Here is a 13,917-nt window from a genome sequence, read left to right as displayed (position 1 = left end):
GTGGCTTTCCTTTATAGGTAGTATTAGAAAATTCTTCACAGCACCTCTGGGCATCCCCATGGTGTCCCACCTCACCAAACTTCACCAAAGACTTCAAATGACACTACCAAAATATCTTAATGGAGATTGAATAAATTGCCAAGGGGGGAAATGTATATGCATGGAAATGACTTTGGGAGTCACTGTCACCCTTAACCCTTTGGAGGGCACACATCTGTGCACACACCCGCTAAGCGCTTCTCTGCCAGCCTGGAGAGGATCATATTGAAACCCATCTGCTGCTCCTCAATGTCTGAAAGGACTCTGCCAGCCTCCTTGCTTGGTGAAGGTTTTCTTGGGGATGATCAAGCCCACAAGCCAGGTATTCTGTTGGGACCCTTACTGGTTTTATTTTTGTCTAAGGAAGAAAATTGTTGAGGGGCTGTAGACTACCTTCTGCTGTAGAGAAAGGCAAGGAGGAGGCAGTTGCAGCCAAATAGCCTGTGGGATGTGTTCATGTGGCTCCTTGGTGGAGCCACTTACTTACTTGAAGGAAGACCCTGCTGAGCAGGGAACAGCTTTGCAGCAGCCAGTGAAGACCCACAGCCCAGCTGCTGGAGGGAAAGCCAAGAAGAACCATGTCCTATGGGCTTGGGGAGGCCATGAGCATTGCTCGGGAGGCTGAGCTTGGGATGGGCTCCAGCCTTTGGTGCTGGGACAGCTCCACAGGGCTGTGTTACAACACCTTGCATTCCTGCTCATAGCTCGAGCTGCTGTGACGGCTGCATGGGCAATTCTGGATGGCTTGTGCCATGTCTGTACAGGTGGGTCACCCTCAAAGCAGCTGCTTGGGCTTGGTGAGCAAGTGCAGAAGGGATGAGAAGGACTTCAGCCTGCCCTTGGCAGACAGTGAGCATGGCGGAAGGCTGGGCTACAATCCTGCCCCATGTTCTTGCCTCAGCAAGGCTCTCAACACTGAATCGGCCAAAGCCATGCCAAAAGCAGGGAGAGGAGCCAAAGTGGTTCCAACCAGGGAAGGACGCGTGGCAGCTCCAAGGCACAGAGCTTACTGCATGGGAAGAGCCCGTTGCTGAGGCTGCCCTGCCAACGTGCTGCTTCGCAGAGGTTATTTTGGGCAGCCACAGCGGCAGATGTGGGAGCACTGCTCCAAGGCTCGGCTGTCGGTGTGGCAGGGAGGGCAGTGGGGCGCAGGCTGGTGGCATGGGATGGGGGGAGGTACATGATCTGGGCTTTGCGGAGACAGGACCTGCCCTTCCCCAAGACGCTGCAGTGCACTGATGTCTGTCTGGCTGCCCAGCTGGGACTTCCCTCCAAGCACAGGGAAACTCTTCCTGACTTAGGTGGCCCAGGACAGAGACCTACCCTGAGCACCCTTGGCTGGTCGCTTGCTTGACATTGCCCTTGGGGGACAGTCTACCCCAGAACAAGTGACGGACTGGAAGCCCTTTGCACCATGCTCTGGGAAGCAGAAGGATTTGTCCCAATTTGCATGAACACGGGCACTCAAGACAGGCTTGGAGAATGGATTTGCACCTTCTCCAGGGCACAGGGATGTCCTCAGTCCCTCAGCTGGCTGCAGACCCCAACACACCTCCCGTCTGCAGCATCCCCTGCGGGTAAATCCGGGTTGGCCTCCACTCCCTGTGGCTGGTTCAACGCCCTCCCAAGGTCTGGGACTCCATCAGCTCTCCCAAAACAGCTTTTCACAGTCCAGCTGTGATTCTCTCCGCTGTGGCCACTACATTGGTGACAGTCACTGGCCATTCAGCAGCACCCAGCCATGAGCTAGCAGAGGTGCAAACACACCCACACATCGCATCCTGCTCCCATGCCTCCAGGCTACAAAACCAGCAGGGTCTGGAGCTCCCGGAAACTTGCCTTCTCTCTTTATTGGGGTAAAGCAGCAACATTTTGACCCAGTTCTATTTAAACTCCTGGTCGCTAATAAATGAGACTCCAAGAGACGACCACAATGCACAACATCAGAGCTGGCCCCACCATCACAGGGATGCAGCTGAGCATGGGAGGCCGAGCACGGCCATGGCATCACACCCATCCCATCAGGAGGTGCGCGAGGAGAAAAGGGGGAGCAAGGGGTGAGGAACAGCCCCGGGCAGCCCCTGGGATGGGCTTGTCCTGGTGTCCGCCCCTTGCCCTGTGCCGAGGCTGCGCCGGGGGCTCCGGCTTGGGGGGCAAGGCAGAAATGACACAGCCCGGCCATTTCCACAAGACCAGCTTTAATATCAGTCATGAGAACGAGGAGAAAGCACAGAATCCATTAATGGGAAAAAAAAATAAAAATTAAAAAAAACAAAAAAAAAAAAAAAAAAGAAAAAAGAAACCCACCGCCCTGTGCCCACCCGCCGCAGACGGACTATCCGGGCACTGCAGACGGAGGAGCACGACACAGCAGCCAGGGGCAGGATCCACCGAGAGCCACCCGGTCCGGCCCCTCTCCAGGGATGCTCACCTTGGGGTGACTGGTAGCGCTGAGGAGCCCCGGCGGTGGCCCGGCCTCGGGGGACCCGGCTTAGCTTAAGATTCATCACAGACTGACACGAAGGACAAGAACGTAAGAAGAATCCAAGAGCTGCGACTTTTTGTTTCTTTATTCTAATTCAGCCTACGACGTTAGTAATGGTGATTTCAGGGGATGGCTGGGCCCGCGAGTTCCTTCTTGTAGTGAAAATCAGAGACTGTAAAGAGGAACAGAGCTTATAAAGACAGATAGGAATATATTGCCATAAAAAGAACTGGCATGCAAGTGCTTTATACATTTGGCAGTATGTGAAATGGCGGGGCTTCGGTTTTTGTTTTTGGTGGTGGTGGTGGTCTCTTTGTTTTGTACAGTTCAAAAATGAGCTGCTGCCTTCACATCTTGAAGACAACCCCCCCACAGGAAAGGACAACACAAGTCAAGTCCAAGGCGCCTCTCGCTTGGTTTTGGCAGAGTATATATATATAATATATATATATTTATTTTTTTTTTAATGCATAGCGATTTTCTTCCTTTTTTTTTTTTTTTTTTTTTTTTTTTCCCCCGTGGCAAACCTGAGCTCGGTCCCTGCTTTCCTGTGCAGTTTTCCTTCCTTAGGTGTTGGCACTGTGGAGCGGTCGGGTGGTGTCAGCAGGCGATCTCCTCCAGCGTTCCCAGGGTGGCCTGCAGCGGCACGTTCACAGTGTGGCTGATGGTTTCCGAATGATTTGGCATGGGGTCGCAAGTGCTCTGCGGACGGAGAGCGGGGGACAGGGTTACCCCGGGGCCACAGGATGCTCCCTGTCCCTCCCCAACTGCTATCTCCTTTCCTTTGCCGAGCCATAGCATCAATCCTTTGGAAATAACTCAAGCCGGAGCCGAATGCTGCATCCGTATCGAGCGACTTCGCCTGCCTACGGAGCCGACCGCAGGCAAATTTCCTCCTCTCTCCCAATGGGGCTCCTTACCACGTTTTCATCATGGCTCCCTTCCTCTTCCTCCTTTCCAAGTAGGTCTAATAGCTTCTCCTTGATCAGCTGCAAAAGAGGGAGGTTTGGTTAAGGTGGGCAGGAACAGGCGAGAGATCTGCCCTGCCTGCGTCGGCATCCGTGAGGTCCGCATGCTGGGTCCGCAGCCCCGCGTTTGGAGGACACCCTCCGAAGCATATGGAGAAGGAGACAATCTTTCCAAGAAAACCACCACGAAAACCACCAAGAAAACCACGTGTCAAAACTGAACTCTTCACGTGGGAAAGAAAAAAAAAAACCCCAAACCTCAATTTTTTAAAATATATCTGGGGGTTTATTGAGAAATGTCAGCTACGTGAGCACCATTTCCCTTCACAGCCACATTATTTCCCTGGCAGCTGCTGCTGCTGAAGAACGTATTTTCAAGGGAAATCCCAGAACGGTTGAAAAGTGAGGGTTTTTCTGAAAAACTTCTACTGGGGTAAAAGAAAAAAAAAAAGAAGAAAGCTAAAAACGTGAAAAATTGGGTCAGTTGCTAAGGAAGCGAGGCGGATGCTGGCTGGCATGCGGAGATGCGTGGTGGGGATTCGGGACCCCGATGAGCCCAGGAGCACAGCTCTGCCCTGGGGCAGGACCAAGAGGAGGACTGCACCCAGCGAACGATGCAAAAACCCCGTCTCTAGGGACAATATTTCATCGCATTTTGGCTAACCCACCAGAAAAGAATAGTTGTATCTGTTTGCTGGCAACCTCAAAGAGTTTACAAATACTTTGGTTGAAAACTCAGTGAGTTTCAGGTGCGCTGAACCCCACCTTGATGAAACCCTGAGCAGATCAGATCAACCATGAGGCATCGTTTAAGACATTTTATTCCTTTTCTCCCTGTCTGGTGAGGGTTAAGTATCTGTCAGGGGTGACCATGAAGATGCCCTGCATAGGGCACTGCTGGGTGAACCTGCTGGTGCATCCCCAGGGGTGCACAGGGAGCCTCTCTTAACCCAGGTTTGCCCAAAAAGAAGAAGAAAAAAGGGGGAAAAAAACCAAACCAGCAAGAGGAAACTATTCGTCAAGTTTTGTAAGCAGATGTCAAACAAAGGAGTAAAACAGAGTAGAAAAATACAAACTTTGCAAGGTTTCTTATTACCTTCTTATGAAAGAACCCCAAGAAAGCCGGGAATAGGCGATTTTAATGAAATATTGTGTGCATTTAGCCTGAGATATAAACTGAGGCGCAGGTTTTGTTTGCACTCCAAAGCCATTATGAGCTTTATGCTTGTAATTTTCAATATATTTTATTGCAGAATAATGCCACCAAGTGCTAACAGCTGCCCAGAAGGGACTGTGATGGGGAGCGACTGTCTTAAAACTTAAAGCCAACTTTAATAACATTAAGAGGTTTTTCAGGATGCCCCGGTGAGCTTGGAGCAGAGACCGTGGTTGCCTGACATCCCCATGCACCCACCTGGCTTGGCACACATTAATGCGACAGCCACGAGTGACCCCTGACTGCAATATCCCATGGGATTAAAAATCCCTGGTCCCATCATGGCACCGGGCTGAGATGGGGCTAGGAGAATGCTGGACTATGCACATCTAAGACATTGCATATTTGGGTGCACGGGGCCCAAAGCCATTGCATTAAAATCACCAGGCAATGAGCAGATGAGCTGAATTAGCAGAAGACAGCTTCCCAGGGACAAGGGCAAAGGACCTTGGGCTGGGGTGTGCCAAATTTGCTGGGAACTGCCTGTCTCCGTGGGTGTTTGCATCCTCCTTGAAACTATCCCAAGCCATAAACTCATTCTTTCCTGCTATAAAACAGGACACACTCTTGCGTGTTTGGGTTCCTGGGGTCATCTTGGTGCAAACCGGGTGCTCCTCAGCAGCTTGCAACCAGCTGCAGCCCTTCTCCCTGCCTCAGTTTCCCCTTTTGTAAACAAAAATCATGAGCCTGACCCCCAGCATGAAGCCTTCTGCAATGTGGCGGTGAAGACTGGGAAGAAAAATCAATGGTGGGGAGGATGCTCCAGGGAGGGTTATTTTGGACCGTGGCCCATTTAGGTGAAAAAATCATAGAATCGTTTAGGTTGGAAAAGCCCTTTAAGATCATCCAGTCCAACCATTAACCTACACTACCAAGTCCACTCTAAACCAATCAAGGGTAGACTAGACTAAACCATGTCCCCAAGTGCCACCTCTGCCCGTTTTTTGAACACTTCCAGGGATGGGGACTCCACCACCTCTCTGGGCAGCCTGTTCCAATGCTTGACCACCCTTTCCATAAAGAAATTTTTCCTAATTTCCAACCTAAACCTCCCCTGGCGCAGCTTAAGCCCATTTCCTCTCGTCCTATCGCTAACTACATGGGGTGGAAAAAGTGCAAATGGCAGGAAGGTGCAGAGAGCAGCTGGAATCTGCCTCTGCACTCACGGGGCAGCGGTGGAGGATGCTGGAGGGACGATGCCCGCAGGCAGGCTGTGACAGCATGGGACCACCGAGGCCTGCGCTGGCACCACGGCACAGAAAAGTCGAAATCCCCTGGGAGAGGCTGAGCTGTGCTGCTGGGCTGAGACATCAGCGTTAACTGGGAGAACTTGCTTAGGCAAAAAGAGATTAAAGATATACAAGATGACCTCTGAAGGTCCCTTTCAACCCAAAGCGTTCTACGATTCTGTGATTCTAAGGGTTGTAACTCTGCTGCTGGAGGGCAGGAGGGAGGGCTGCCAGAAAGCAACATCCCCTCCAGACTGCTCATTGCAATAATTCCCATTAAAGAGGGCTTGCACTTTTCTCCGGAGCAGCAGCTCTTGGCCACCGCGGAGCCATGGGACCACGCTCGAGTTCGCCTCGGTGCTTCCTAGAAAGCTCCTTGCTCCAGGGCTGCTGGCAGAGCTGCGGACAGCAGATAACAGGGACTGCGTTTTTCCACCCCCCGGCAGCGGTACAAGGTCTTGCCTCACTGCTTCTCCCACCTGACGGCTGGACTGGGACTCAGGCATTAATTAATTAAAACCGGTTTTTATTAGGAGATGATAACAGCATGCTGCTGGGAGAAGCCCAAGTGGGGACGGGGACAGGAGGGTGCAGCAGCACGTCCCCAGCCAGCACCCCAGCCAGTGCAAGCTTCAGGGTGGGAAGCAGCACAGCCACGGGAAGGCGGTGCTTAATTAGCCCAAGCGAGAAGCAAACCTCGTTAGCAGAGGCAGGGTGCCAAGCAAACCTGGCTGTGCCACGCCATGGCTGCATGCCAGCCCCCCCCAACACAGAGCCGCCGCTGATGCGGGGACCTTCGCACCACGCTACACAGCACTATTGTAGAGCATTAATTATACAGTATCCTTAATTAAAATTAATAATCCAGGTGGGCACATTGGGCATGGAGGGTCCTGGTCCACGACCGCCCCAGCCTGGCATCAAGGCTGGCAAACCCACGCCCCGCCAGAGGAATCAGGCAAAGGGCGAGGGTCTTACCTCGTATATATAATCGAAGAGCTCTAGTATAGTAAGGATGCTAGCACCGATAAATAGCCCCATCTGGCCTCCAATGTCACCTAGGAGAGAGAACAACGTGCAGATGGCTTTTACCCCGGGGTAAATGCTCTTAGAGGCACCCGTGCAACCACAGTGCGGCTGCCCTGGGTGCTGCTGTCCTCAGAAACACCAACAGCTCCAGTGGCATCAAAGGCATCCCGGGAAGGACATTGCCAGCCAGCAAAGCATTTCTCCTGTTAAGGAGGCCATCAGCTGGAAGCCTAACGAGGATGCGATAACTCTGTAACACACGCGCTGGCATCCAAGGAAGCCATCTGTCAGAGTCAGACAGGCTTCATCCCAGGAATCCCACAGCCCGATTCCCAAACTGGGTGGGGGAAGAAGAAAGATGCTGGAGAAGAATTAAGTAACGTCCCCTGGAGCTGAGGAAAAAAACCCAAACGTGCCAAAGAGAGGAAAAGGAGAGGGAAGATGGCCTGGTTTTTGTGGGAGCATCTCAAGGCTGTTTCTGCGTGAGTCCTGCGATCCCCCAGGGCTGGGGAAGGGCTGGGGAGGAGGCACCTCGGGGAGAGGAGACTTCCAGGGATCTGCCGGGAAGACAACTCCTGACGTGAGATGCTGTGCTATGCCAAACCGCGTGCTTCAGGGAAGACAAACCTCATGGATTTTGCTGCGAAACGCCCGTGTTTCAACTGTGTTGCTGCTCAGAGCAAAGTCACCTGTGGGTGGAGGGGCTCCGGGACCTTTGCTGTGGGTGTCCATGAGACAGAGACAGAAGAAAGGGAGGAAAAAAGGTGCCTGGGGGCAAAGTGCAGGTTCAAAAGGGGCTGACGACTGGGGGAAAATGAGACTCTGCCCGAAGCCTGTAGTGCCCTGGGACCGAGGGTTGTGCAAGGTTGTGCAGATAAGGAGGCTTATGTCAAAGAGCCTTCATCACCAGCCTCCTCTGCCTCGCTGTAGCACTCCTGGGGAACCCACAGCAAGTGCAGAAGGGCTCATGCCGTGTATGTTTTGCAGAGCTACCACTGCAGGGTGACGTGGGGCACCCAACAGGACATGGGGTGCTCTGCTCCCCCCGGTGTCCCCTGTCCCAGGGCAGGCTCATAGCAGCTGGCCCTGCAGGATGGCCCTGCTCCAGCTTTCAAACAAAGGTACCGGTCGCTCCCTGCATCCCAGGAGGGATATGGGGATTCAGGGTGGCACATGGGGAGCTGCAAGGCTGAGCATGGCCACAGCGCATGCTTGCTTTTCCCGACTGAACACCTCCACCCCGAAGACCCAATGGGTCCCAAGGACTCAAATCTGTAGCCAGCATCCATAAAGCTTGACCCATTTTGAAGCTGAGCAACCCAACAGCTCCTCCACCTTCTCCATCAAGCTGCAGGGCATCACCCAAAGGCTCAGGGTCCTGGCTGGCCTCCCTGGAAAGGAGGATAGATTTGGAGCATGTACGAGGTGATGGGTAGCTGGTTTTAAGAGTTGTCCTCCTCCACACACTCCCCTTCCAGCATGGGGGGCACCACAGAGAGCATCCATCACCCATTCGGCCCCGGGATTTGCAAATAATAGGGCCCTGTAGCAAGCTGAGATGGAGCAGCTCATGTTAACCTTTCATGGGTGACACACGGACTAGCTGTGGTCCCTGGGACATTCCTGGGACGGCTTGGTGTTGGAAGGAAAATAAGGGATGGGGTTGAAAGTGTGCCAGCCAGGAAGGTGGCTGGACCTTGCTGGGATTTTCAAGGCAATGCACATAAGCTGTGCACCCACTCATGGCATCTGTCTGGCCCATAAACACACATGGACTCCAGCAAAGACTCTCACAGACTCCCAAATGCACCCCCGACCTCTCCTTACCAAGTAAGGCTGCCACTTCATAGGCTTTCTTCTGCTCAATTGTCTCATAGTTAAGTGCTTCAAAAAATATGTCCAGCACAAGAATATTCTCTCTGTAGAAAAAGGACAACAGCATCAGCCCATCAGCCACCAGCAGCCTCATGTGCTTTGGGGAAAGAAAAAAAATGGGACTTTGGGGCTTTATTCCCCTCTCTGTCCTGACTGTTCTCTTTCTGGGGTCCTCAGCAATCCCCAGACACTTGGACCTCCTGGAGACCAAGACCATAGGGCACCGTTAGGACTCTGGCAGCCTCAGCAGAAGCTGGAAAATGTTTCCCCAAGATCTCTCAGGATCTGAGCTCTGGATCTCACTTTGATGATAACAGCAAGAGTCCAAAGGATGCTTAATATGGAGTAATTCTTGCTGCCTCCACAAGGCAATAACGTGGCCAGGGCTGGGAGAGCTCCAAGACAGTGGCTGCCTGAGGTCCACAGCCCTGACTAGGTAGAGAGCAGCCATACCTCAGACAGGGCAAGCAAGCCTGGGCTTCCTTGTCAAAATAAGAGGAGGTTTTGCACTTTTTTTGGTGGGTATGGAGTATGCTCATGCAGACAAGGCCAGGGAAGGAACATACAGTTGTCTGGAAACACGTCTACTGAGAAGAAAGCAACCTACACCTCATCTCTTCAAGGGTTTCACCTAACCCTCCCTGGAGGACACACTCCTGTTTGGTGATGGAGGCACTGGCAAGGTCTGGTCTTAGCACAGGCTGGTTTAAACAGCCAATGGGGGCTTCACACACACTTTCCCCCATAAAGCAATGATCTGTTTTCTACAACACTCACGAGATATATTTTTCTGACTTGTTGAACTTCTTCTCCAGGTACTTGGCCGAGGTCTTGCTGGGGATCTTGACCATGGAGAGCTCTTTGTTGTATCTGGTCAGGTTACAGGGTGTCCTGCAGATGCAGTAATTGCTGTCCTTTTCTGCAAGCAAACCTGGAGAAGGTCACAGAGTTAGCTCTCATGGAGTCAGGGATGCCGAGCAGATGTGGGAGCAGAGGCCATGCCACCCAGAGAGGGGCCAAGGAGTCACATTTCAGAAGAGCTGCAGGAAACCCAGTCCTGGCCATTTCTCTGCCACTTCACTGCACGGCCATCCCCACCATCTTGGAGAGAGGCCTTCTGCTGGAGGCTACACCCTGTTACCAGCATCTGCTCAGGGAACATGTGGTGACTGAGTCTCCTAAATCCAGACCTAGAATGGGTCCCTCCATCCCAACCCAGACCCAGAGGTGCTCCGCTCCTGCACATCCTGGGGTGCCCGTTATCCCAAGGGTTTCTGTGCTGATAGAGCTCCGTGCCCCGTGTAGAACCAGAAGAAACTTTACCCCAGGGTGCACCCAGCCCTTCCCAACAAGTTGGGTCTCATCAAAACCCATCGCTGGGTTGCAGCTGCTCTAGATCACCCCAGTCCTGCCAGCCAGGAGGACGCAGGCTGCTGGAAGTCCCTCCAGTTTGGGACACCCGTGGGATATCTCTTGGTACTCACCGAGCGCAGGCTCTGCGCATTCCTTATACTGCTCCGGGGTACAGAAGGGAGCATCCCCTGCATGGAAAGGACACATCCATCAGTGGGCATCAGCCACCGCTGCTGCAAGGGCGCCGGGGACCTCTGGGCTCTCCACCGGGACCACAGGGACCTCCCTTTAGCAAAGTGAGCCCAGGTTTGGGATGGGAAGCGTCTGCCCCACCTCTGCCTGCCGCGGGGGTCTGCTCTTGCAAACCGAGGAGGGGGCTGCTGGAAATGTCACCCAGGGATGTTAACCTAAGGGGAAATCGGACCCATGTCCCTCTGCCGTATCTTGCCCCTATTTCAGGGCATTTTGCAAAGGCTGTTAGCATCCTTCTTTCCTTAGGGAAGGTATTCGCAGCTCATTTAATCCACGGTCCCTTTTCAGCTCATTAACCCTTAATGACCCCGGCTGCGTGGAGGGAGGGAGCCCCTGCCCCCCCCGGCACACTGACCTGGCATGTGAACCATTTTGCAGTTGCAGTTTTCCACAATATACCGGGTCTCACAGTCGATCCTGCAAGCCGTGATACTGTAAACGGGAAAGAAGTCTAAGCCCATATCCGACGAGCGACATTCACCCCACGGCGGAGGCAGGTACGTCAGCTGCAAGAAAGGGAGGAGCGGGGTGTCAGGGGACGCGGGGGACCGGCAGCGAGGAGCGGGGCACAGCATCTCCCTCCTCTTGCCACAGAGGAGCCCCCAGAGCACCATTTCAATGACCTTTCTAAGGAGGAGACCGAGTGGGGACGTTGCAAGGAAAGGTCGCAGCATGATTTTTGCCAAGTGAGAGCCTTTAGCAAGCTCTTCTGCTCCAGAGCTCCTCTCCTGCGTCCCTCCAGCCCAGCATCTCCAGGAGCAGAGGCATAGCAGGGTGGTGCACTGGAGACGTGCAGCACCAGAGGTTCTCCAAGACCAGCTCTGTGGTCTTTCTTGCACCTTTGGGAAAATCCTGCCCATGCAGGGACTGAAAGGGGAGGCTCTGACCTGCAAATCATCTCCTACTTTGGTGAGAGCAAACATGGGGTTGCTGGCACTGGTGTGTCATGGACGGCTCCCATCTCCGGCTTACTCTAATCTCCAGGCTGTGCTACTACGCGCCACTCATGGGGACAATGCAGACAGCACCGGTAACATTCAAGAGCAGAAAGGGGTGGCAGTGAGATCCTGGCAATGGCTGTGATCGCTCTGGTGTGAGTAAAGCTGCCACATCTGCGCCATTCCCTTCTTCAGGCATTTTTCTCATTGATAAATAAATGCAGCAGATCACAACCCTCAGAGAGGGCCAGGGACTTGGGAGCACATGGAAAGGACCAGGAACAGTTCACCAACTAGAGATTGCTGCAGAAGGTAAAAAATGCCAAGGAAAGGGTGTACCGGTGCCATGAGGAGCCTCCAAACCTCCATGCCCCCCATGGAGGGATGGCTCTGCTCAGAGCAGCGCTACCATGGGAGATGGTGCCAGGCTGCAGAGCAGGACCTCGCTGCAGCCTCGGAGAAGGCAGCCAAGTCAATCATGGCCTTTTCCAAACACCCATGCTCAGGGAGAGTCCTGTGGAGCTAGATACACATTATCCACTCTCCTGGCACTCCATGATGATGAGGAACCTGTCGGCTTCTCCCCCATTTGCACACCACCTCGTGTGAGGCTCATAAGTTGCTCTGCTCAGTGCTAGTGCAATGCAAACCCTTCTGCTGTTACTGCTTTATTTAACACAAGTGCAAAGATAAGCAGGACTCCACAATCCACCACAGCAACCTTAATTCAGAGCCCAGAACATGCTGGAGGAAAAAGTCACTCTCTGGCCCCCACGGCCAAATCTACCTTGTTCCTCTTCTGTCTGCAGCTTGGCAGCCTTTCCTGTTTCTCTCCATCTTTGCTAAATGCTCTGCACTACTCTTTGCTAGAGAGCAGAAAATAGCATTCCCCGAACCCCTCCTTCTTTGTGTTTTAAAGCAGCATCCAATTTGCTGTGCTTTGCGCCAAACACAGAACATTTTGCGCTGGCAAAGCACGTTGGCTGAACAAAAACATTCCTTTAGAAACTGTAGTAACATTAATCACATCCTAAAATAAATATGTAAACATATGTTGATGGACTATGAGCCTAGGCCCTAGTGGCAAGGCTCTACAGTGCTTGTTTTGGGTCTCTCCTGGAGATGTGTGGGAAAGGGAGGAGAAAAGAGAGGACCCACAATGTGGAGGCACATTGCAGATGCTGTCGGATGAATAATGACCCCATAAATCCTTCAGGCATGGACGTGGGGTAACTATGACAAAAACTACCATGGCATGAGGCGTTTGGAGCCCAAGCACTGCTCTAGGTCTTCCCTGGGCGATCTCCTGCAAGAACAGAGCTCCAGCTCTCCAATGCATCCTGTGAGAAGATGCTCACCTTGTGCACCAGCTTGCAATGCTGGGGCGCTGGTAAATCTCCCATGGTTTTGACTTATGAACCGCTCAGTAGTTAAAAACCCATAATGGGCTTAAATTGCAGCCAGGAAGAGAAAGATGAGATGTTGGGATGAATGTGTCTTGTGGTGAGGACAGTTGGGTATGGGAACAGTCTGCCTTGGAGGGGCACGAAACCTGGAAGCTAAAGGAGAATTTGGGGAAGATGCCAGGCCTCAGAGAAGGTGATCCTACCCTCTGGGGCTGGACAAGCTTTCAACTCAGCCAAACCAAAGTAATTCCTTCTCTAGGAACAATTTTGCCATGAACAGTTCCCAGCCAGGAATCCAGAGGTGCTTTGCTTATTGCAGCACTTTGCTTGCTTCGTCTACGGGCACTAGACTGATTCCCAGTTACTATACTGATTCCCAGTTACTATACTGATTCCCAGTTACTCCTGTCTCTAGCAGGCTGCTGCAGGCTTTACGGGACCAGCTGGAACCCCAGCCCTGTGGTACACCCATCTTCCAGATGAGCCACAGATCCTCCCCGCGATGAGACGGTAGTTCAAGGTCTTCCCTCGCATGACCCCAAGGACAGACCTGAGAAAAGCCCAGACCCTGCCTGCACAAGGGGGTCTCCATGTGACGGTGAACCCCCCTCTGGCTCTGCTTCCCCCACCAGCCGGGAATCACCAACTCCCTTCCCCTGCTCCTGTGAGCGTTACCCCTGGTCTCATGTGCCAACGAGACAGAAAACTTTGCAGCGATGTCCAGCCACGGCAGATCTGCGTGGTCTGCTCAGCGCCTCTGCGTCCCGGTGTGCACGTGCAAAGAAATAGGATGCTACGCGTGCTGGAGCCGGCATTGCCCATGGGTGCCTGGGCTGCTCGCTGAGGGACACGAGCTCTGGCGTTCCCCAAATCTGCCTCAATCCATGCCGCTGCTCAAGCTGCTTTGAAAAGCAACGGCAGTGAGAGCTATTCAGCTGCTCGGAGAGACAAGCACCGACCTCTGTGCTCAGCGGGTCCAACCTGAAGAGCAGACAATATCCGCAACGGGTGCGAAGATGCAGCAGGTGATGGAGAGATCCCATCTGTTGGGACCAGCTGAGGCATTAAGGGGAAAAATAAAACCAGTTCCCAGCAATCTCGGCACCCTCCATGAAACAGGCCTGGCT

The 13,917-nt window shown here is 53.0% G+C and overlaps 1 protein-coding gene across 1 annotated transcript in view; it reads right to left on the bottom strand.

The window, feature by feature from the left end:
• Nucleotides 1-3,124: 3,124 nt before the first annotated feature.
• LOC104030558 (acid-sensing ion channel 2) overlaps nucleotides 3,125-13,917 on the bottom strand; it is a 517,517-nt gene continuing 506,724 nt past the window's right edge. Inside the window, exons 4-10 of the mRNA XM_075722723.1 lie at nucleotides 10,802-10,952; nucleotides 10,326-10,382; nucleotides 9,619-9,772; nucleotides 8,794-8,885; nucleotides 6,916-6,995; nucleotides 3,445-3,513; nucleotides 3,125-3,226 (exon numbers count right to left, since the gene is read on the bottom strand). Coding sequence (XP_075578838.1) covers nucleotides 3,125-3,226; nucleotides 3,445-3,513; nucleotides 6,916-6,995; nucleotides 8,794-8,885; nucleotides 9,619-9,772; nucleotides 10,326-10,382; nucleotides 10,802-10,952 — 705 coding nt within the window. The remainder of the gene's footprint in view (nucleotides 3,227-3,444; nucleotides 3,514-6,915; nucleotides 6,996-8,793; nucleotides 8,886-9,618; nucleotides 9,773-10,325; nucleotides 10,383-10,801; nucleotides 10,953-13,917) is intronic.

Source organism: Pelecanus crispus, chromosome 18, assembly GCF_030463565.1.
Source record: "Pelecanus crispus isolate bPelCri1 chromosome 18, bPelCri1.pri, whole genome shotgun sequence".
Taxonomy (NCBI): Eukaryota; Metazoa; Chordata; class Aves; order Pelecaniformes; family Pelecanidae; genus Pelecanus; species Pelecanus crispus.
The sequence above is the reverse complement of the archived record's forward strand: the minus strand, read 5'-3'. Positions and strand labels throughout refer to the sequence as shown.